The sequence below is a fragment of the Clytia hemisphaerica genome, unplaced genomic scaffold (genome assembly GCF_902728285.1).
Source record: "Clytia hemisphaerica strain Z4C2 unplaced genomic scaffold, Clytia hemisphaerica genome assembly, whole genome shotgun sequence".
In the NCBI taxonomy this organism is placed as follows: Eukaryota; Metazoa; Cnidaria; class Hydrozoa; order Leptothecata; family Clytiidae; genus Clytia; species Clytia hemisphaerica.
In genome coordinates, this window is record NW_027103962.1 from 1,404,174 (window position 1) to 1,428,791 (window position 24,618).

The 24,618-nt window shown below is 36.6% G+C and overlaps 2 protein-coding genes and 1 long non-coding RNA gene across 3 annotated transcripts in view; 1 reads left to right on the forward strand and 2 right to left on the reverse strand.

The window, feature by feature from the left end:
* Positions 1-2,016: 2,016 nt before the first annotated feature.
* LOC136810249 (uncharacterized) lies at positions 2,017-16,252 on the forward strand. Its single transcript, XR_010847080.1, has 5 exons — positions 2,017-2,260; positions 4,341-4,430; positions 4,922-5,070; positions 15,490-15,628; positions 16,199-16,252. It is a non-coding gene; the product is annotated as an uncharacterized lncRNA (long non-coding RNA).
* Positions 10,350-13,278, reverse strand: LOC136810248 (uncharacterized). Its single transcript, XM_067066822.1, has 2 exons — positions 13,135-13,278; positions 10,350-12,206 (listed from the first exon to the last, which is right to left on the reverse strand). Exons 1-2 carry the CDS (start codon positions 13,264-13,266, stop codon positions 10,701-10,703), a joined length of 1,638 nt encoding a protein of 545 aa, XP_066922923.1. The 5' UTR covers positions 13,267-13,278; the 3' UTR covers positions 10,350-10,700.
* A 4,045-nt stretch (positions 16,253-20,297) lies between the features above and the next one.
* Positions 20,298-24,618, reverse strand: part of LOC136810252 (uncharacterized) — a 42,108-nt gene continuing 37,787 nt past the window's right edge. The window contains exons 24-26 of the mRNA XM_067066824.1: positions 24,095-24,305; positions 22,805-23,738; positions 20,298-22,126 (exon numbers count right to left, since the gene is read on the reverse strand). Of these exons, the coding sequence (XP_066922925.1) occupies positions 21,232-22,126; positions 22,805-23,738; positions 24,095-24,305 (2,040 nt within the window). The 3' untranslated portion in view covers positions 20,298-21,231. The remainder of the gene's footprint in view (positions 22,127-22,804; positions 23,739-24,094; positions 24,306-24,618) is intronic.

Below are 24,618 nucleotides of genomic sequence, written 5' to 3' on the forward strand. Positions count from 1 at the left end.
GTTGTATATTTTTGGAAAGCTCTCAAAAAATTAGGATTAGAGATATATTGCAAGTATAGGTGATTTCAGTACCTAACTCGAGATATTGAGCTTCAAAAAGCGCATAAACTGGACAAAATAGCTGTTTCTGGCTGAAAAACACGGTTTTCAAGGGTTAATATCTCGAGTTAGTTACAGAAATCACCTATACTTGCGATATATCTCTAATCTTATTTTTTTGAGAGCTTTCCAAAAATATACAACAGGTCTCCGTTTTCTTGAGCTAAAATTTTCATTAATTTTTAACCCTATGAATTTTGCCTGAGACCGTCATATTTGTCCGAAAATCACACCAAAGTGTCCGAAAAAAAATTGGAAACATAGTAATTTCGATTCCCCTACCCTTTAGCTTTCCAAAAATGTATAACAAGTGCTTCTAACAAAACAGTCAAGCGATTCCAAAAAATCGAACAAAATTCCCCCTACTAAAGCTCGAATAAGCGAGAGTTTACTTTATTTAGTGATTTCCTTTAAAGTGCACCATACCAAAAATTTCGAGATAACACGGTTTTCACGCAAAGTACAACCGGTAACACTATAACCAAATGACAAGTATTGCCTAAAAGGTTTTGTTTTTAAATAAGAGTGATATCGTTTGCTTACTCATCAATTTTAATTCACAAGCTTCTTTACATTGGATTGACATAGATGTGGGGCAAGATAGTCAGAAAAAGGAATAGAAAATCATTTTTTGCTTATATTAGCACAATATAACAATAGGTAGACACCGTCCTGATATGAAACGGGAACACTTATGTAAAAATAAATCCTCTAACGGGCAATATTCCTAGCCTGTTTTGAAAATGATTCATGCGATGCAAGTTCTGCTGGCCGTTCCGATACAGTAGCGAGTTTATGTATTTGCACTTTTGAGGACGGTAAAGCGATTAAAGCGATTTGGGATGACCCGCAAAATCGAGGACGGTAAAAGTGATGACCTAGTCAAATTAGAACCTTACCGTCTCCGTCGACGTGAAAAACATAAAATACATAAACTCGGTCGTGTTGCCGACTGAATAAATAGCTTCAATACGTGATATACTAAACACTTCGGTTTCATAACAAATTTAAACGCGTTTTCTGTAAAATTATTCTTATCCGATCAAACCATTGTGTCGCCTGTGTCTCTGTTTCCGGAAAAAATCAAATAAAAACTAATGAAAATCAGTTAAAAGTTTCTACCATCTCAGCAATTTATAAAAAAAGGCTTTTCCGAAACTTGCTTAACCCTTTAAGTGCCAATGGGCTCTTCCAGAAAAAATCTGTTCATGGGGGGTGGAGGATGAATTGTCCAGGGGTATTGAAAAAATACCAAAAAATAGCAATGTCCAGGGGGTAAATTCCATTGTCCAGGGGTATTTTTTTGTGTCCACGGGGTTGATTTGATGTTTGTCCAGGGGTATAACCCGTGTCCAGGGGGTTAAATATCAAAATGTCCAGGGGTGATTCATGAAAAAAATAATATATCCTCCACCCCCCATGAACGGATTTTTTCTGGAAGAGCCCAATGTCGTATATATCAGACATGGGCTATGTAGGAGCCCTCCTGTAATGCCCAATTTGAGTTAGAAATCGTTCTAATCGGTCTAACGCAGGAATTGGATTGGGCTTCATGGTCAAGCAAAAAAAATCAAAAGTGAGTCTTTCCAGTGAGATTTTAAGTCAAAAAGTCAAAAAAATGCAAAAATTTGACAAAAATTAACTTTATTAAGATTTTGACCGTTTTTTGACAATTTTTGGTCAACGACACGAGTGATCCAAGAACCTCCAAATTTGGCCCTGCTTTACTTGATTCTATCCTCCAGCGAATTAATTTGAAGTTTTACCATTGGGCATAGCATCTCTCTATCTGACTGCCTTAATTTCCCTTACCTACCTATATGCTGATATAAATGTTTTTCTTTTCTTCTTTCTGACCAATCTTGCTCCACATCCGTGCCAGACCAATGTGAAAAAGCTTGTGAACTATGATTGATGAGTAGGCAAACAATATCACTCTTATTTAAAAACATTAGAACTGTAATCTTGGTAGCTTGCAATCTTTTTAATTTTTATTCTAAGATACCATTATGGTAACCCTATTACTCTATCTGTATACTCTTTTTAACAATCTTAATCCTTCTATCTCGTTTTAGATCAATAACTAATTAAATAAACTGTATGACTATTGCATAAACAAAACAGATCATATCAAATAAAATGACGTCATCTTTGTTGCTAGGTAAGAGGCTTATTGTATTAAGGCATGTCAGAAACTGCCTTCGACTGTTAATGTGTATAGTTTGAGAGCTGTTGGTCTTTTTATAATAATGCTATACAAGTTCGCAGGCCACCGTGCGAGCACATGGGCCTCTATGAACCGCTCTTTGTTCGGTTTACAATTTTCTTAAGATAGAGTTTTTTCCTAGGGCTCCCCCTGACTTTGAATTTAAAGTTTGCATCCTTTAGTGACGTGTTCATTTCTTGGGCTTTCATACACCACTCTTTGATTGTTCCTTTTCACTTTTCGTAAGATCTTCTGTCACACGGAAGGGCAATCTTTCTCCTTTAGTGATTGCTCTTAACACTGTATTTTTGTCTTCTTCGTTTGCAAATCGGACTTTTATTGGTCGATAGCGTTTTTCATCTTCCTTTTCCTTCGAAAATTTTCCGATTCTTTGAGTTTCTTCAATCTTTATATTCCTTAAGCTTAGTTTCTTAGGTAAGACTTTTTCATTTAGATATTCTTCGTCTTAGATTTTGGTTGACTCCTCTGAATCTTCAGTGGATTCACCAACACCATGAAGAATTAGATTGCACGCCGTGGATTGAATCTGTCGTTCCTCCTGTTTTTCCCTTCGAAGTACGTTTTCTATGTTTTTCTCGATTTGCCTCGACGCGACTGCTGCGTAGCTTTGTGATCTATTTTCTCCTTTCTTCTCAATGATGTCTTCCATCTTCTTTTCGATCGTTGCCATTTTTATTAGGTCATAAGCCTCAGAATTTTAACCATCCTCAACTTGTTCGCCGTATCGAAAACTGTCAAAAAAGAACACTAGCGGTCTCTTTGATCTCCATGAGCCCAAAAGAGAGGTCAAAAGTTGTTGTACTAATCACCCGTAAAGTTTCAGCCATGAGGCTCGTGACGTAAATTTAAGCCATTTTTGACCTCTTTTGGGGGCTTTTCCTTTTTGTATGAACAAATTTTATAAGAACAACGAGGCTAAAAAAGCGAAGAACAATCTAAGAACAATCAATACTGAATCTTAAGTTTCTGAATTTCAAGAACTTTACATGGCCCCCGGCGTGTGCATCGAATTGAGGGGGCCAAAAAAATATGTCGCCCACCATGGTTGGGCGACGAAGAAAATTTTCGACTTTTTGCCCTTATTTCACCCCTCTAAACGGTATATATAAGATTTTTCAAAGTAAAAAAAAAATACTTTGCAAAATATTGGTGACGGGGGTCATGCTTTCACAATTTAATGGTGTCAAGTACAATGTTGGACAAAATATTTGATACAAAGGGGATTTCCCTGCAATATTATAAACACCACAGATGATGTTTAAGTGCTGTTATTTACTTCTGGAATGTAGAATTTTAACTCTTAGTTTTCACAAAGAGACTTAAAGCTTACGACCAAAAATTTAAATTCCCAATGAAATAGAGTGGAATTAACTGAAATGCTGAAAAAACGTAGAAATACAGGGTACTTTTGTGTGTAGCTGGCTGTTCCCCTTGGCTACAAATCTATTTTTCAAGTTCTTCTGCAATTTCTTAAGTTCTAGTCGTACGGGGCCGTGTCGTCCAGGAATGCGCTCAATATCACCACCAGTTTTATGGGTTTTGTTGATCAAACTTCGTCAATCCTTCTTTTGTCCAGCCCTTTGTTGTCTTCTGGATATGAAAATCTGCTTAATCTGTTGACATTGCTGCGCTCAAGGGAACTATTGGGTGGGAATTTTCAGGATTTATTGCGATATAATTTGTTTTTGTTTTTTGTTTTCAAAGGAAAATATCTTGTATTTTTGAAGGGGAAATATTTCGTTATTTACGGCTCAAAAATCTTTCAAATCACAATCACGTTTTGACCTCTCATCATGCAATCGCGAAGAAAGAATTTCCAAATCACGTAATCACGCTGCAATAAAGTCCCTATCACATCATCACGAAAACTGCTTGGGGGGGGGCCTCTTTAAAGTACAGAAAATAGGTATTTCTTTCATAGAGAAGAACATTTTCTTTCGCAAATACGGGATATTGACCTCCTATTTTCTATTGTTATTTCACTTTTTTTTAACTTAATTTCTTTAATTCCCAGGAACCCATTGAAACGTGTGGAAAAACGATATGAAGACATGACAAAATGGCAAAATGATAGCCAGTAAAAGTTCAAGCTGTTTTCCAAAAGGTATATATATTTCTGAACAATATTAAGTTCTTTTTACTGTTTTTCGAGAGCTTTCCAATGATATAAGTGGTTTTGGGTTCTTGAATTTTCGTCCAATTTCGGGTCCCAAGGGATGACGTCAGTCTTTTGCCCATAAAAAATCCAAGAAAACAAAGCGTAGGAGTGCTTTTTAAAAAATATGAAAGATACCATTGCATTGATGCGTTAGATGTAACGTCACTCCAATTAAGCTATATTGTATGCTACGCTCCACCGCAGAGACACGAATATTGCCTAACAGTAACAAACCAAACTTCTCGAGTTACGTTGAGAAATCAACAATCTGCTTTGAAGTGCTGCTTTAAAATCAACGTTTTCTTTTCAGTCAGCGAAGAAGAGTTTGGTACAGGCTAAGTACGAGCTTGCGTGTTCATTTTTATTTAACACGAGATTATAAGTTATTGGGGGAAAGAGTTTGTGATAATCATTTTCATTTATTCGTTCATTTTTAGTGATTTTTTCAAGTTGGAATAGCGAGAAAATGACAGCTGAAATATGACCAAATGACATTGTATTGGATTCTTCAGTATTATTGCGTTGAGTTGGCCCAACCAAAATTTTGATGTTGTGAATTGAATTGGTGGCGTCGACTTTTTTAAAGGTGGGTTATGTTTATTTTTCGTCGGGTCTTCATAAGTGGGGTATCTGGACAGGTCCGGGGGGGGGGGGGATACTTAGGCAAAATGGGTGCCGGGTCTCTTTTTCACACCCTCGAAAGTCTCTCAAAGGGGTACAAAAACCATTAAAAAGAAAATTGAGTCTCTTTAAGGGTCACGAAAAATCACGAAATTCAAAATTTCTCTCTCAAAGGGTCGTGATTTTCCAAAATTTGGACAAAAATCGAGTAAAAATCCCAAATTTTGAGAAAAGTCTCTCTAAGGGTCCCAGAAATGCCAATTTTTGGGACAGGTCTATCAGATACGAATTACAAAGTTTAGAAACACACAGATAACCCTTAATTGTTATAACACTAAAGAGCATAACACAACATCTGCTAAATCAGTCGGCTGGACAAAAACTATTTTTAAGCATGAAATTCTATCTGATGAAATTTTACTAGGTAAAGTTAAACTAAGTTTAAACTAAGGTTCAAATGATGATATTCTTATTAGTCGGATTAGTAGCCTTTCCAAGTAAAACTGAAAAGGCTCGTAAATTTTGGAACCACGTGACTAAACTCGTATGTTTTATGAATGGATTCAGATAAAAAAATTGATGCTTTTGATACAGACCCTCATGCTATCTTGACCGTTTAATACGAATTTAGGGAATTTCATAGATTTTGGTGTTATTTATGATCCTAGGGCCCTATTTGTTGTAAGTTTAAGATTGCCAGTGGCGAATGAAGCGTTGGCGTAAAAGGGGCCAGTGTTTACTTAGTGTCGGCTTAAAAAAAGACTGATGTAGTATTACAACACATGAAGCACGGAGCTTTCTTTTGATGAAAATTATAAACTTTTCATACAAATTTTACATCAATCTCTATTTTCACCAGAGAAAAGTATACATGTTTTTCAAGATATTGTGAAATTTTTTGTTGATTCTTTCTGTTTTATTCTATAGAGAATGGCTTAGCTTTTTAAAATTTTGGTATATAAGTATATGTAATCACATGATAACGAGTGCAATTCGAATATAATTGCACGAGTAATTTTTTTGTTATTAATTTTCCGAGTCCGAAAGGACGAGGAAAATTCGAAACAAAAAAATCACGAGTGCAATTTTCGAATTGTACGAGTTATCATGTGATTACGAGCTAATCGCACAATGGCTTTCACTACTTTATCCCAGTTAGGAAAGTAAATTACAGAAATTACACTGAGAGTTTTATATTTTTCTCTTCTCTTAATGTCTTTCTTTTATTGTTGTTTATTGATTTTCCTTCTCACAAAATAAATTTCGAATGCAATTAAAACGTTCGATGCAAAAAAAATGTAAGAAAAAACATTAAAATCAATTTTGTAAACATTGGCGCGGCATTGGAGAGTGTGATTAACGATTAATTGCTCTCTACAGGATGCAATTAACGATTAATTGCTCTCTTTGAAGGCGTGCCAAATAAGAAAAAATAACCCATCGTGCGATTAAACTTGAAATCAGTTCAGTCAATCAAAAGTTGTGTTAAGAAAACTGACCCCAAAACCCATTCAAAATGACAAAATTCATCAAAAACAATACTTTTTTGGTGCACTCTGTCTAAATATAATCATAGTTCGTACGCCCCGTTTCTTAACCCTATTCAACCTAGGCTTTTAGGGGCGGTTCAGAACTAGGGGGGGGGGGGGGGCTTTTCCTGTACCCCCCCTTAACTTTTGATCTAGTGGGTCTTTTTGGATGAAATTGGGCACACAAGATCCTTGTGACGTAAGGTAACTTTTGACAAAAAAAAAATTTGATGACGTCACTCATTATGCCCAAAGTGAGCAAAAACCGAAAATTTCCTTTGTTCTTATAAATAGCTATTGTATTCTAACAAAGGCTTTAGAAAAAAGTTGCCTGAGTTTAAAATGCTTATTTTATCCTAAATATTTAATAAATTACGGTTTAAACAATATATTTGACAATGAAAATAAATTTGTATTGGAAAAGTGTCTATTTTTGTGACACCTTACTGTCAGAAATGTCATCATGCTCAAGGTGTGAAAATATTTAGGTGTCAATTTTTTATTTATTTTGAACCTAAATAAAAGTTAGGAATTTACAGAAAATTTCACGGCAAAAGCTCTATTATTTCAGGAGCTATTAGCAATAGTTTGACCTCCGAACAGAAAGAGCCCCCCCCCCCCCCCCTAGTACGAATAGGGTTAAGGGGGTGGTGGCATCCTCCAAAATATTAAAGAAAGGGAGATCCAAAATACAAATTTAGGCTTATTTCTTTGGACCAGCATCTGAAATTAAAGACCTTAAAACCGGTTTTCGTAGGGTACCCTTTAGATCTGGGTAAATCTTTGATATTTGCGACTAATCGGGTGTGGAATGGATCAAAAATACCTCTCAAATTTCCTGCACTTTCCTAGTAAAATCGACTTTTAGTTAATCGAGTTTATCAAGCCCCTTTACAAACGATTTTTTCGAAGTCTGAAAATCAAATTTTTGATACTTCTACCAACGCAGGGTTGCCAGCGGTCTGGAAAAACCTGGAATACCTGGAAAAATAAGCTTTATTGGAAAATAAAGAGAAAGTGAAGAAAATCAGGGAAATGTCAGAATTATTATCGTGAAAGTCGTGGAACGTCAGGGAAAACAGATTTAATTCTTGTCATATAAAGCAATTAAGCAAAAGAGTAAAGCAAAAGATACGTTTAAGGAAAAGAGACCTTCTCGATAGAGCGATTACTCTGTACCAGAGTATATCTCACGTTTATCGCTTCGTAGTACACTCTGTGCGCATTGTCTGTTCGATAAAAAATTCCCGTACGGAGACCTCTGCGATGAAGTATGATTTATAGATAGCAACACTTCTCTCATCGTCTTCCCCCTCTCGCCAACACTCCATCGCAGCGGTCAGTTTGAAAAATCTCAAGTAAGAAAAGACAATGACAACACACCCTCTACGGCAATGAATTTTGAAAATAGCCGTAGATATCGGGTCTGTGTACAGACAATAAAGAGATCAATGAGCTTGTATTTTACAATTTCAACTTTGTTTAAATCCATTTTTATTATGATTCGTGGCTACAACAACTCTTTTTAAATTCTCGGTTAGTCAGGGCGCCTTTCAACTCAAAGCAGATTTTCAGGTTAATGAGTATACCTAACTCGCAATTTTTAGGGGGACCTAAATCATTGGGGGGGGGGAGCACCTGAAAAATGGGCTGGAACCATCAAAAGACTTGCAAATCGCCTAACGGTGATTTTATCAATCTAGCCAGCGAGGGAGAAAATGGGCCATTAATCACTAAGGCTACTAATGTTCTGAAGAGAAGACAAAATGAAATGGATAAGGGCCTTGGTGATTTACAAACACAAATGATAGCTTTTTCCCCAATAACTTTTCCAAAGATGGTTCCTTGAAGTTTTTTAAATATTTTTCTTCCTGGTTGTTCCCATGATTATAAATTTTTTGCCTGAATTCCTTAATTTTGGTGTATTTTCCAACAATGTAGAGGCCTTATTTCTCAAATTTCCCCTAAACTTTTCATTTAACTTTCATCTTCATAGAAAAAATCTGGCTAACGAGATTTATATTTGTAACGTTAATTTTGCTAGCTTTAGTTTGCCTGATTCAAAGGTTATAGCTTCTGACGTTTCTGTTATCAATTAGTATTTTCACCATTTGCAAAAAGTTCTGGATGATCGTGATGATGTTGCTTTGTTGTATAAGAAACTGTCGTATTGAACGGTCAGAGAAGAAGGCAAATTTCTGCTTTGGTCAGGGAAAAAAAGCACCTTGACACCTTTTGAGATTATGGAAAGGCCTGTATAAAATATTGGGTTAGATTAAAGTGAAGCGATTGATGTAGTAGTTTATAATACTTTACATAATATAAAATCTAAGACGTCTGATATTTACAGTGGTCAGTGAGAGAAGGATCGAGCTAATCTCGATCTTCCCGTAAAATATAAAAAAGAATAACAAACGGCAAACTAACAATTTCTAGTCCAGCCCAATAGAAAACAAAGTTGATATAATCTATTCCGCCTCATCCGCCCGACGGCTCATTTCGATTATCGTTAAACTGTATGCGCGTGAAAAGCACGCAGATTATGTAACAGATGTAGAAATCTTTACAAGGCCCTACTTTTGGAAAAAGACTGGGGGAATATTTTCTCCTAAGTGCTGGAAACCCTGCAACCATGGAGGTAGTAAAGATATAGATGGAGAGAAAACATCTTGGTAATGATCTAAATGGTCGTTGAAATCTTTTAAAAATATATTCAAAGCGGCTTTTCTTTGATGTACCATCATTGGAAGCAAAAAACATCAATTTATAACTTTATAAGAACAGAAAGAGACTGTTTGGTTGATTTTGAAAAACTTAATTTTGCCGAAAATCCTTGTTAAAATGCGATTCAAAATAGTTTCAACTGATGTAAGACTAAAAGAGTATATTAATTTCATAAGGACATATTTTTGGGCTGGCATTTTGTTAACATTGAGAGTTGCATCACATTATCATTGAAAGTTTCTTATCTTAAAATCTTCACGTCTAAGTTGGCAGCGGTTTTCATACTCTGACAAAATGATCGATAAAAGGTTCCTTCTAATCGTAACACGTAATTCTTTTTTAAATCTATCGATGGCTTTATGGGCAGCCTCCTAGAAGTTTGGAGTATTGTGCTTATTAGGACTTATAATGTGAAGTTTTTTTCAATTTTTCATGACAAGGCTATTATATTTCAATATACTTGTTAAAAATGTCTTTTCATTCATCATAAATATTCCCACGAGTATACCCAAAATTAATCATCTCATTCCCAAAGCAACCAAACAGCTGTTTGCTTCCGATGATAAATCAGAATAGAACAAAAGGCATTGACTCTCCATCTATATTTTTATTACCTCCATGCTGCAACGGATTCATCGCGAAAAGTAGATTAAGAAAATAGGGTTTACCTGTTAAATTACGACTATGACCATGTTTAGACGTTATGGTTCCGTTCTGAAACGAAACGAAACGGTTCCGAAACAAGTGTGAACGTCAAAATTCGAAACGTCAAAAAAGAAGACGTTACAAAGGAAAACAGATCGAAACAGTTTTGCTGCACTTTTTTCATCAGAACGGAACTGCTCCGTTTTCTTGCTCCGAAACGTTCCAAAACCAATATGAACACACTCGATCCGTAACGAAAATCATACCGGAGTGAAACGGAAAAGTAACGTGTGAACATGGTCTATGTACCTGGTTACCTAGAAATAGCGTTTTGGTCGTTTTCTGATGGCGGATGGCACTTTGTTCGGAATATTTTCAGAAGAATTCAATTTCGAAGCTAGATAGCCCTGAATTATAGTATCCAAAAATGGTATGGTTTATTTTTAAAGTTTCGGTGTCTAGATCACAGGAAAATACATTTTCAAAGTGGGTAAAGTTGCTGAAAAACTATTAACTCTAATATCAATAATTTTCAAGCCTTGAATCGAAATATGTTATATATAAAAATTTGTTCAAATTTAAGTTGTGCCACACATATGTGAAGTTACTCAATTCATTACCTCAGTTACTGGTCCATTTGTTTAAAATCCATTTTTCGACTGAGGGTAGTTTTAAATAAGTTATTTTGTCACGTGCTCTAAACTCCCTTCATAAGACATTGAATGTAACTCTGAGGTCTTTGTTTTATTTCCAACAAGATTTCCTTAAGGGCTTTGAAGTCATTACTGGTGAAATTTTTGAACAAGTTGATTTCTGGAATCCAGTGATGTGGACAGTTTTCATTCTCAATGCTTTTAATAACACCATCTAGCAATAAATGAAAACAACTCTCCAGATTTGCTTCGACCCATTCATTTTCGTCTGTTTTTTCCAACACATTATAGAAAATCATTTTCAAAAAATATGACTTGAAACTCTTACACCTTGGTTTCAAAAAATCCTTACTAATAATTTTTAAAGCGACGAAACATTTTCTCGCCTCCGGTGATATCCATTTTGATAAAACAACTTCAGCAGTTGAAAACGAATATCTCCACGTGGTCCCTTCTATATCGTTTGGTTGAGATTTGGGGACTAAATGGAAACCCCGTTTAACGATGGAATCAACTACAGTTTCGTCCGGCCATACACGTGACCGTGTGGGCCAATCAGATGTAGGAGGCCATTCCCCTATGCATTGTATACCGAAAGTTATATCAGCGCGTATGATCGGACAGAAAGGCATGTAATAATTGATGCATACTGCAGGGCCTGATTTCTTAATGTAGCTTATATTTTTATCCATCATAAATTTCCACGTTTTATTTCTTGTTAATGTGCGAAAGCCCTGTAATGTCTTAATTTTCGTGTTCATAACCGAATCATAGACCTTTTCAACGATCTCCTTCCCTGATACTCTTGAGTTTGTTTGGTTCCGAATAACATTCACAAACCCAGGAGATAAATTGTCACACTGCGTTTCTATGAAGTAGTAACTTTCAGCATTGAAACTTGCTTCTTCATAACCATTGTAGATCATTAGATCGTGATCACTTAATAAAGCATGTCCACTGCCTAGGTGTCGAGAATTTCCGAAATATTTATCGTCCATAAAATCTAGAGGTACATTGAAACGTTCCATTGAACTCCCCGTGAGAATAGAAGTTAATTCTGATGGTTGCAATGGTATGACAAAACTTGACTTGATATTTCGAAGGATCGGTTCCAAGTTTTGTTTTGTTTGGAACCATTTGCTTTCGATCTCATCAGGCCATGGTATATCACTATCGACATGTTTTAGTTTTGATAGAAGAGAAGAACTGTCTTTAATTGGTCTTTTTCGTCTTTTTTGAAGCTGAACACAATTCCTCAGAAAAATGTAGGTGAAGTAGATGAAGAGAGTGAGACTAGAGCAAAACAATGCATACTGTAAGAATCCTTCATATTTCTGATATTTTCCCGCACTTTTCATTGTTTCACACATATCTTCTAGGCAGATCACAGACGATAAAACAAAACACACTATGGTTGCAATTATACCAATTTGTTGACATCGCTTTAGCCGAATCGATTGTTTAATGTTTGATACCAAAATTAGTTTTGATCTTGTCACCAAGTAGTTTATAAGAATCCAAAGACAGCTGATACCACCAGATACTCCAAACTGTAAGAAATAAATATTTCGAAATATTATATCTAATTGACCGGAAATTCTGCTAGTGGGTACCAAATTTGAATTGGTATTTTTAATGACAACTCCTGCATCAATACCAACTGATGACGTCATCGTTCTTTGAAAATGTCGAAAATAAGCTACATGAAATAAAGAACCCCCTCTACGTTTTTTCACTTTCACTTGTTGTTCAACCCATCCCCAAGTCCGACTGACTACTTTTTTCAGGGCGTAAGGTCGATTTATTTCCAACTACTGGTATCGTGTGTTTTAGAAACCTATCGTCGTTTTTCAATAATAACATCATTTGGATCTTACTTTTCTGCTTCTCTCGATCCCAGGGGGGGGGGGGCACTCATATGATCTGGCCTACGTCATGTGCTGCGCTTAAGAGTGGGGTTTTTCAGCATCCCAAAATGTAAGGGTGTGTTTCTGTGAGATTGCACTGCAATTTTAAAACAAATTCAAATTAATTGTTAAAAAGAAAAGTTTTTACTTCTCGTTTGTTTGAAAAACTTTCTATTGTCTGATAATTACAGCCGACAAGAATAACTTTCTCAGTTTTTCTTTGAAACAGAAAATTTCCGAAGCTTCTTCTTTCACGCAGATTTACAGCTGAGAAATATAGTGCACTATAAGGGTTAGGTGATTCGCAAGAGAAAATGCACTAAAAGGGTACCTTTTCAGCCAGATTGAACTGCACTGTAAGGGTACGATTTTGAAAAGCAGATTTTTCGCGGCACATACCATCATTTCGAAATCGAGTGCCCCCCCCCCGGGCTCTCGATGTTTTCCATGACATTAAAATCAGTTTTTAGCTGATATCTTTAGATTGGCATTATTCAAATTTTCCGAAATGCGTCACGCAAAATATGTCTAGGACTTGTCACCTGTTTGGTTCAATCTCCAAAGAACTTACCAGACAGTCTATTATAAGCATTCTTTGATCTTGGTGAAGAAAACAGCCATCGGTGTTCGTGTGGTTTGAAGTTGTAATGTTAGAGTGGTTCATCATCACCTTGCCCAGATATGTCTCATTCAATGTTTCCATTTTTATTCTTAAACTTTGGTAAGAAATATCAAAAACAAATTAATACAACCGAGAATTTGTATACTAGGGGGGGCTTAGTTTAATGGTTCGAGCTGTTATTTGCCACGGCATGATGTCATAATTTAGTGAAAGTTTATATTATTTTGAGATTATTTTGAAAACTGTTGAAATCTTTCCAGTCATAGATTTATGAAAGTGAATTTACATAAACATTCACATATACATAAACTTGTTAATAAAATACTAGAAGGGTGTTTTGTAGATAAAGAATATAAACAACTATAACGGAACCAAACGCCATCCAAACCTACCGTTGTTAAATACAGTATCAATGAATCAAAATCCAGATTTTATATCCCAATCAAACACAAAACCTTTTTCTACCTTTTAATTTTCTCTAGAATTTTAAGTTTCGTTTTTCAGAGACGTAATTTTTTGTACTCTCCTCATTCTGTAGGAAAGTACAGTGACGTATTTATAAAAAGTCCCAAAGTGTCAGTTTTGTTTGTTTATTAGATATCAAATTGCTTAACATGATTTTGTATTTGAAACCTTGCCAGATGTAGCATTATCTTGATAGTTCTTTCCGGCTTTACGGGTTTTCCTGAGATTTCCCCTTGACCTTATCGAGAATAAAGTTGGGTGTAAGTGGCCGTCTTTTCGGGATGGAGTTGACTTTAACTTTGATGAAATCTATCTTTTTTCGTTGTGCTTTTCTCTACTTTATTCCTTCTTGAAAGTTTAAGGCGGGTCTCCACTTGCGCGCGCTCCGATCGCACTTTTTTGAGCAAAGCTTCCACGCTATTGGTAAAAAGAAAAATGAAGCAACTCCATTGGTGCGATCTGACGTAACGCTTGAAAAAAGTTGAACTGTTTTGAACTTTTTTTTCCAGCGCGCGCTACATTTTTATGACGTAATCTTTTTTTCCAAGCAAAAAGGATCGAAGCCAAAAGGTGCGATCGCAGTGCGTGCAAGTGGAGTCCGGCCTTTACAAAGGAGATCATCAGCTTCACTTTTTCTAATGCCGCCGATATCGATTATTCCTCAGTTCAATACACCTTTCCCGATATCGATTGCGCAATACTAAAACATGGAAAATTCAACATGAAAACATGAAAGTCGTGCATCGTTTAAAAATGTTTCAATTTGTGCAAAACTTTAAGTGCTCAATTTTATGTTGCAAAAATCAGCACTTTTGAGAAAAATGTTCCCGAAACACAAAATCGGGTGATCTTTGTTTCAAATGTCTCGCCAAAATTTTTATTACATGGGTACTAAGACACTGCTTTTCTAAGATGGGATGCTACCACTGAACTCTATATATCCCTGGACCAAATTACTTAATCCTGGCCGAACAAAAATCTTTGATCGTAGTTTTTTTGAAATTGGTACCCTAATGGCGACACTACTCAATAGCGGTGAAAATGCATCGAGAGCGCTAGATCTACTTTTCCTAGAAAACTTTTGATGATGTTGCTCCGTTAGACGTTAATTCCAAAAAGAACTCCGATCAAAGATGGCTGACTTAGCTTGGTCCAGGGAAATATAAAGGTCAGTTAAAAAAGTTTCTGCGCAGCTTCATTGTAAATGTAAATTTTGCATGATTATTGTAGTAGTATGTGAATCGTTAGACATTCTTTCATCTTCGCCGTCCCATTCACAGTGGTGTATGAGAATCAAACAAGCAAAATAAAGCGATGGGATATTTTTTACTGATGTAAAAATTGTGAAAATTAAGAGTTCCAGAGGGTTTAACCTTATGAGTGTCTAGAATTCAGAGAATTTAATTATTTTCGGACACAAAACGTTGGATCTCATCAATACCTTAAGTGTAAATTTCGCGAAATTTAGTTCTGTTAAAATTTAAATTGAATTTTAAAATATCGATGCAAATCGTTTACGTTGTGTTACTATTTTTGACACCAGTTTGTTACAATTTGATACCATTTTTGGCACCTAAATATGTTGTGTTTCAAGCAAAATCAGTCTATTCCCTTGCTTAAACCTAAAAATATCCCATTTAGTGAGTCACGAAATTTCATACCCGCGATATATTCCAGAAGGTGGCAATCGCTAAATTTTGGAAAATATTTCACGATTGGCGTAAATTTAGTAACTATACGGTTTTTCTGGATAAGCCCATATTTCCGGATCTTTTCAGCTCTTTTTAAGGATAGAATTCTTGACTATTTTTTCAACTTTCATACATTTTTATATTTTAGTAATGGGCGCGAATTTGAATTGACCAGCAAATGATTTTGGAATTTGGAGCAATCTAAATGGTTAACGTCTTTATTAATGTGTGGAACTGATCTAGCCACGTCGTTGTTGTGAAGATAATATTAACCGACTTCCTTCAAGGTTAGTTGACTTTAATATATTTGTATATATTTTACCTACTTGCTGCTAACAAACCGAAAGTCGAAAGCCAATTCGATTTGATTGGTTAAATGTCAAGATTACTGTAATTGGTGGGGGGCGTACGGTTTTTTGGAATTGCGGAAATTGACCCTTTTTTCTTCGGAATTTCGGAAATCAGGTAAAATTCCTTCGGTATTTTGGAATTCTGAAAATCCATGAATTTTCGGTATTATAAAGTTTTTATCCCCTTTTTTCGGAATTCATACATGAAAAATCAAATGATGCTGAAAAATTAGTCAAAACGAGGAAAAATACCCAAAAAATCGGTATCGGAATTGCAAGTATTTTTTTACGGAATTTCGGAACTTTTGGCAAAATTATTCGGTATTTCGGAAATCTAAACTATTAATTAAGAGCTAAGAAAGTGTTTGGTTATTGAGTGGATAGTTCGCTGTGGAACTATTTGAAAAAGTTCACAGGGCATTAGGTATACTTGCCTTGGTTCGCAATCTGATAGCCTACCTTAACTCAGATAATTCAACAAACTTTTTAATTTTCTTACATTTTTAGGCGAAATCTTTTGCTAGCATCATGGCATCATGACATCCCAAAGGCATTGCTACTAAAAAATTATAATTTATTCATATTATATTTTTTACCTTTTTGTAAATATTATTTGGTGAAAATCCTTTTTAAGGATAGAAATAATTCGATACAAATACCGTCATGTCTATTCATTGTGACCAATTTCTCTAACTATTTACCTATATCAGAGGGCTTATTAATTATATAGATTTGTTTAAAACTCCAAACTGATAGCGAAGTAAAAGTGGTTCAGGATCAAGTAAATTTACTGTTTTGCCCGACTGAAATCTTCTGCCATAGACGACTGAAGTGTCTTTTTCAATGGATTAATTACTGTTTGACCCAACTGATCTCTACTGTTAAAGACGACTGTTTGACTGTTATAGACGACTGAAGTGACTTTTTCACAGAGTAAGTTTACAGTTTGACCCGACTGAGTTTTACTGCAAGGTACGACTGCTCCATTGTTAAAGGCGACTGAACTTTACTGTAAGAGGCGACTATTCAACTGTTAAAGACGACTGAACTGACTTTTTAACAGAGTAAGTTTACAGTTTGACCCGACTGAGTTTTACTGCAAGGGACGACTGTTCCCCTGTTATAGGCGACTGAACTATACTGCTAGAGACGACTGTTCGGCTGTAAAAGACGACTGAATTTTACTGTATGAGACGACTGTTCGACTGTTAATGACGACTGAAGTGACTTTTTCACAGGGTGAATTTGCAGTTTAACCCGACTGAATTTCACTGCAAGGGGGACGACTGCTCCATTGTTATAGGCGACTGAACTTTACTGTAAGAGGCGACTATTCAACTGTTAAAGACGACTGAACTGACTTTTTAACAGAGTAAGTTTACAGTTTGACCCGACTGAGTTTTACTGCGAGGGACGACTGTTCCACTGTTATAGGCGACTGAACTATACTGCTAGAAACGACTGTTCGGCTGTAAAAGACGACTGAATTTTACTGTAGGAGACGACTGTTCGACTGTTAATGACGACTGAAGTGACTTTTTCACAGGGTGAATTTGCAGTTTGACCCGACTGAATTTCACTGCAAGGGACGACTGTTCGGCTGTTAAAGACGACTGAATTTTACTGTGAGAGGCGACTATTCAACTGTTATAGACGACTGAACTGACTTTTTAACAGAGTAAGTTTACAGTTTGACCCGACTGAGTTTTACTGCAAGGTACGACTGCTCCATTGTTATAGGCGACTGAACTTTACTGTAAGAGGCGACTATTCAACTGTTAAAGACGACTGAACTGACTTTTTAACAGAGTAAGTTTACAGTTTGACCCGACTGAGTTTTACTGCAAGGGACGACTGTTCCCCTGTTATAGGCGACTGAACTATACTGCTAGAGACGACTGTTCGGCTGTAAAAGACGACTGAATTTTACTGTATGAGACGACTGTTCGACTGTTAATGACGACTGAAGTGACTTTTTCACAGGGTGAATTTGCAGTTTAACCCGACTGAATTTCACTGCAAGGGACGACTGCTCCATTGTTATAGGCGACTGAACTTTACTGTAAGAGGCGACTATTCAACTGTTAAAGACGACTGAACTGACTTTTTAACAGAGTAAGTTTACAGTTTGACCCGACTGAGTTTTACTGCGAGGGACGACTGTTCCACTGTTATAGGCGACTGAACTATACTGCTAGAAACGACTGTTCGGCTGTAAAAGACGACTGAATTTTACTGTAGGAGACGACTGTTCGACTGTTAATGACGACTGAAGTGACTTTTTCACAGGGTGAATTTGCAGTTTGACCCGACTGAATTTCACTGCAAGGGACGACTGTTCGGCTGTTAAAGACGACTGAATTTTACTGTGAGAGGCGACTATTCAACTGTTATAGACGACTGAACTGACTTTTTAACAGAGTAAGTTTACAGTTTGACCCGACTGAGTTTTACTGCGAGGGACGACTGTTCCACTGTTATAGGCGACTGAACTATACTGCTAGAGACGACTGTTCGGCTGTAAAAGACGACTGAATTTTACTGTAGGAGACGACTGTTCGACTGTTAATGACGACTGAAGTGACTTTTTCACAGAGTGAATTTGCAGTTTGACCCGACTGAATTTCACTGCAAGGGACGACTGTTCGGCTGTTAAAGACGACTGAATTTTACTGTGAGAGGCGACTATTCAACTGTTATAGACGACTGAACTGACTTTTTAACAGAGTAAGTTTACAGTTTGACCCGACTGAGTTTTACTGCAAGGGACGACTGTTCCACTGTTATAGGCGACTGAAGTGACTTTTCACGGAGTAAATTTACAGTTTAACCCGACTGAATTTTAATGTTAGGGACGACCATAATGATTTTTCTGATTGAGTGGGACGACGTGCTTGTCTTAACATAGATGAACTCACGTCAAATAGAAAAACGTTCGAAAGGTTCATTTACAAAGCGATCTTTTTAATCTTTCTCGTAATTGAAAAAAGCTATAAAAAATCGGGTATAAAACAAAAACCCGTTCAAAAGATTCACACTAAAAGCAGTATAAAATGAAATTAGAATAGAATGTTTATTCTTGCTTGTGAATTTTTATTGTAAATATCGTACCAATGCAAATGACCTTTAAAATTAAGATATTTAACATTTTACAAATTAAAGAATAATAAAATGAAAATCACTAAATTTGCAAATGTCTAAAAATCTGTAAAGATGGTTCTGCAGCATGAAGGATTATACTTAAACTTCATTTGCGTCGATATGATGAAAAAGAAATTTTATTTTGTATAGGATAAAAACTTAATAGTTGACAGAGTTATGAAAAGCGTCAAATCGCCGAGGAAACTCATTAAATGGATCATGAAAGAGATCATCAGAGTTTTAATTTCGACAATCAGCCCTTTCCATTCAATATCCATACAGGGGTGGACGAACATTTCCAAGGGGACCGAGAAGAATTCCCAGGGGGTTCCAGGCTGATTTTAGTTTGTCCACGCTCAATTAAAAGGTAGGAAAACAATTTTGATAAAGGTTTCTTGAAAATTTTGCTATTTTCCAGGAGGAATCCGAGGAGGAATCCACACATTTCAAAGAATTCTTTTTGACGTGAAAAGGTTCGCCCTACCCCCTGTATGGATTTTTAATGGAACAGCCCATTAAAGGTAATACTAATAAGCAGTGGCGGCCTGGCAGGGGGTGCAGGGTGTGCAGTGCACCACCCAGAAAGACCTGAGAGGGGCGCCAAAAAAGCTTTTCAAGGGGCGCCAAAATTTTTTTTGATGTTTGGTTGGGCGATTTGGCACCCTTTGACACGTTTTTAGCGTCTTTCTATAAGTGCAATGTAATATTTTTTTCGCCTGCGGCGCCTCGTTTTATTTTACGAATTTTTTCAAAACTACTATCAACCAAGGAACTTGAATATTTATTCAAGTTCCTTGTATCAACATTGAATTGCGAAAAGTCAAAGTAAGAGAAGTGTTGTGTATCCACCAGGGGTTAAAGAGGATGCTCACCCTCCAAAATGAGAGATTGATCGAAACTGCTCGCTGTGGTTTTTGTGGTCTTATGCGGACTAACTTTCTTCTTTTTTGAATATCTTTTGGTGTTTGACCTTTCTTACACCAAATTTTTTTGCCTGCGGCGCCACAATTACTAAGAACCCTTATTCCTGCCAACTTTCGGAATTTTAGGGCCTCTTTCAGCCATTGATCTTTAATGCACAGTAAAGTAACACCAGGAAATAACAAGGAAATAGATATCAAGTTATTATTACCACCACCTTCGTATAAATAAAAGTTGGTTAACTCAGAGATTCCGGGCGTTACTTTCAACCAGTCACTGCTCTTACAGTTTAATATTTTCACTTAATGGTGGAGGGCGCAAATAAGGACAATAATACCAGGGGCGCCAATTTCATAGTTTGCACCACCAAGAAAATTAAGCCAGGCCGCTACTGCTAATAAGATGAAGTGAAGCCAGGTTTGCATAACTGTACTACTAATAACCTGAGGAAGTAAGACAAGAGTCTCATTAGGATTAAAAGATTCTTTAATCTTTTTCAAGCAACAAAAAGTGAAGCTTGAAGAAATGTCCATTTTTTTGGAATGACAGATTGGGTCAAGTGCTTACTTTTTTTTTCACGCAGCATATTTTCCAAGGCAATGAATTTTGTGTGAAAACCATGCGGGTCACGCGTTTTGGATGGGAAATAATAAGTGCCTTCAATTCCCACCCAAGAGTTTCCCTCTTCGGGAACTCAATGTAATCTCTCCTATGGTGGAATTAAAGTCAGTTATTTCCTACATCAGTTGCGTGACCTGCGTTGTTTTCTTGGAGAAAATAGCATTAATTGGAAGTAATATTTATTAATGTCAGAATGCTGAATTCATTCCACCAACCGAAATACAATCTAAAGGTATCATCATTTCTCGAGTATGCGGAGAAACCGAGTGATGCTTGAAGGGATGAAAGTTAGCATGGAATAATTGGGAAAAAAGTCTAAGTTGATAAGATTTCGTAAAGAGTGAAATAAAATTTCAAATTAAATACCTATTTACATGCTATGTACAAAATTATATGTTAAAAAGTTCTCCAAATTCTAAAAGCCCAAAAAAGATTTCGAATTGAGATAGCGGACTGACTTCTCTGATCATGCACGCATGATACAGTAACTAATAAGTTTTAGCGTATGTGAATCAACGGCAAGGAAATTTCTTTCGAACAAAAATATGGAAAAATGATTCAACCAGTATTCCACTAATATACGCGAATGACACTGTAAGTGATTGAAAAAAGTTCGAGCCCCAGCTGAAAATACTTGATTCAGGTTTTTGCAGGTTTAGAATAAAATTATGATGTCAAACATGGTTGAAAACGGGAAAATGAAAGCGATTTTTAAAAGATAAAATTTGATCTTAAAATATGTAGACCCCATTCGTCAACTTAATAAAAATTCAAAATTTCTCAATTCTTTTGAATCCAAAAATCAATAGTTTGTAAAAAAACAGCTCTCTCTGATTTCGACATTTTAAATGATCAACTCAAACTGAGCTTTCACCGTAATTATCATAAGCTTGGTTTTTATAAGAGGTCGTTGTTCTCCTATTTGTTCGTGTAACAGGTCCGTCAGTAGACCTATATCGTCTCTCTATAACCGTTTCTCCACCTCCTGCTCCACCACCGAGTCTATACATATCTCCACCACGGAGTCTATTTCGATCATCAAATCCAGTATTTTTGTCAGTCCTGAAAACAACTCTCCTACCATTACCTGAATCATCTAACCCTCCTCCGTTTGTCCTTTTATAATACATCGGTATGCTCTGAGTGGGACCATTTTCAACGGTGAAACCCTCTGAGGAAGAACCACCAGTAGAATCGAAGTAACGATCTCGGAAGTAATTCTGGTCTACAAAATACACACGATCGTTGCGTCCATCACCGCTTGAGGACATATAATAGGAATCATCGGTGCTTGTATAGTTGGTTGGTCGCCTGTACTTATCCTCTATACGCAAACGTAAATTCCCTGGATCGAATGACTGGCCTCTGGCAGTGTCGGCGTGTAAAAGCGATCCCGTGCTATAGCGCCGCTGATCGTAATCACTATGTCGGTATTTACGTACGTAATTACGATCGACTAGAGCATCTGTTAAACGTGAATCAGTACGTAAGTAACTTATCTGCGGCACGTTACTACGACGGGGAGCTGGAAGCGCGTTCTGTCGGCGCATCTTACGGATTCGTATCAACTCGTTCATATCTGATTCCGTTAGATACGCATCCCCGTTATAAGGTTGTCCACGTCGAGAAAGATATTCACGTAAATCACTACGTCGAATCTTACGCGTGTATCCTTTATTTGCGAAGTCGCGGTTGTTTACTCCTGTTCGGTAACGGACCAGACGTCTGTTCGCCCCCGTACAATCACCATATCTACAAAAAAGTTTTGAAATATGTTTTTTGTTTGAAATAAATTCATCCCAAGAAGACTATTTTCTATTGTATGTCTGACTTACTCAGACTTACTCTTTCACGCGTAAGTACAATCGACTCTCTATAGTTGGGTAAAGCTGGAGTTTTTACAAGTTCTTTGGTGACTCTGTTGGTCGTTAAATGTTGAGACAAACGATTCTATTACTTTTTCTAAAAAACGCGTCATCCCTATTGTTTAAAAATAACCAATCAGTTAAGCATCTTGTAAAAACTCCAAGGCATCTCCTATAGTTCGATTTTCAACGAATGAAATAATTTTCTTTGAGTCAGATTTGAATTACAGAGACTATTTTATGCTTCTTCAAGCGGAACTTCAGTTCAAATTATAGAAAAATTCGAATAGTACAGGTTCGAATTAGAGAGAATTGATTTTGATATTATTCGATTTTTTAAAACACCTTTAATTAAATCAAAACGAAAATTGATAAAGAAAAATTTCATCTTTTATCAAAATATAGATTGTACCAGCGTGAACTTTTTACACCGGTCGTAACTCGTCAAAAAAATCGGAAATTGTCTGATTGGAACGCCCAAAATACCGAGAACACGTAACCAAAGTTGTATTTAATATGAATCCAATAAGCTTTGAAACAATATACGATAAAAAGGTTAGCCTACCTAACTACATCTCGAGATGTTGTGTGCAAGACATCAGTTGCTCGCCCGCCAACATAAGGTTCCCTCGGATTTGATGCAATAAAATACGGTCTACTATCGATTCGTCTCCGATTATCGATAATATATCTCCGATCGTTATAATCGCGTCCGAATCGAGTACGTTCGTATCTTTCATCACCATCAGCTGTGTTTGAAAAACGATTGAAAACCATATCACGTTTATCAGTCCACGATTCAGTATGTAAATCGTTTAAAAAGCGTCCGTTTGTATCGATTAATGGGTTACTATCGATACTATCTTTCTCGACTCGATAATTAGGTGGTAAAATAGCAGCGGAATCAGGCTGGTCAGGGTCTCCTTCTCCTCCTCCGATAACCTCCTTGTTATTAGTATTAAACCTGCTAGCGGGTCCACCATCTGGGTCATCGAGGCCGGGAGGGATGGGCTTGGCCAGCAGATCAGGGTCCTCTTCTTCGTCCGCAAGTCCTGCATATTCTTCGTTTTCACCAGGCATCGATGAATATTTGCCACCTTTCGAGCAACAAGGTGCACAACAAGGACACTTTCCAAGACACAGTCTTCCACAACAACGAGGTATACAACACCAAAGACACCACATAAGTAAAAACAACAACAAAAACAGTAAGACCAGAATCAAAATCCACCATGGAAAAGCTGGCAGACATTCTTCATCAACAATATCGTAAACATCTCGAACTTCGTGATCCTCTGATTTCATTCGTTGTAAAAATTTCACGTTACCTTCACCGTCCTTAACAAACTTTTCACGAAACGTTTCGAATTCTTCTCCGTCACACGTCTTGTCTGTAAAGCGTAGTAAGCCCCACGTGAACAGTGACCCATTAGTTTGGTTAGCTTTCAAATCGCGGAAGTCATCCACATAAATTTCTTCTTTTGGAACTTCACCGTAATCTGTGAAAAAAAAAACCAGAATGTTTTTCAATATTATTAATTTAAAAATCATATCATTCATCATTTCTCCATGTTAAGCACGACCCAATAGGTGGCCTACTACCACTCTATGATGAATTTATGCTTCTTATATCAACTTCTTGATTCATCAGAAGAGTGTTTGACCAATCGGATACTATTGTCGAATAAAGTTAATGTGTTTTATTTCAATACTAATAGTTTCACGCCGTGGAGACGATCATCAGTTAAACGTCTCGATCAGCGTTGATTTTGCTTCTTATATTATGTAGTGGTTTAATAAATCGGCGAATGTCGCAAAATGGGGTAAAAATTACATTAGAATCGAGAATTCAAACCTGCAATAGTGGAGATGAGATTATCAGTCTTCCTGCAATCATGATCACCCTTCGATCTCTCCAATAAGAACACAATTCGGTATTTCAACGCAGGGAAATTGTCGACAAGTTCCATAGTAAAAGGCGTTGAAACATTTTTACCACAATTGTCCATAGCATACATCTTGTAAGTGACCTCCTTCACTTCTTCATAACCGGCCTGCGTGTAATCCTGAAAGTGGAAGATAATATTTTTGTATGACATGACGTAGAAAGCAGGCGCGCCTATGCTGACAAAGCAAAATAAACAATAGCATTTCTCAAAATTTGTACTTGCGTGACGCAGAAGTCTTAAATGAGAGGGAAACACTCAAGAATATCTAAAACGCTTTAAAGATGTTCTTTTTTATGACATGATATAGAAAGGTGCGCCTCTATGCTGACGAATAGGTAGAAAGTCGTTCTTTCTTTGTTTGGAAATGATGTGAAAGCAAATGGTAGGGGTAATGATGTCCCTAAAAATCACCAATTATTGAAATAGCCCT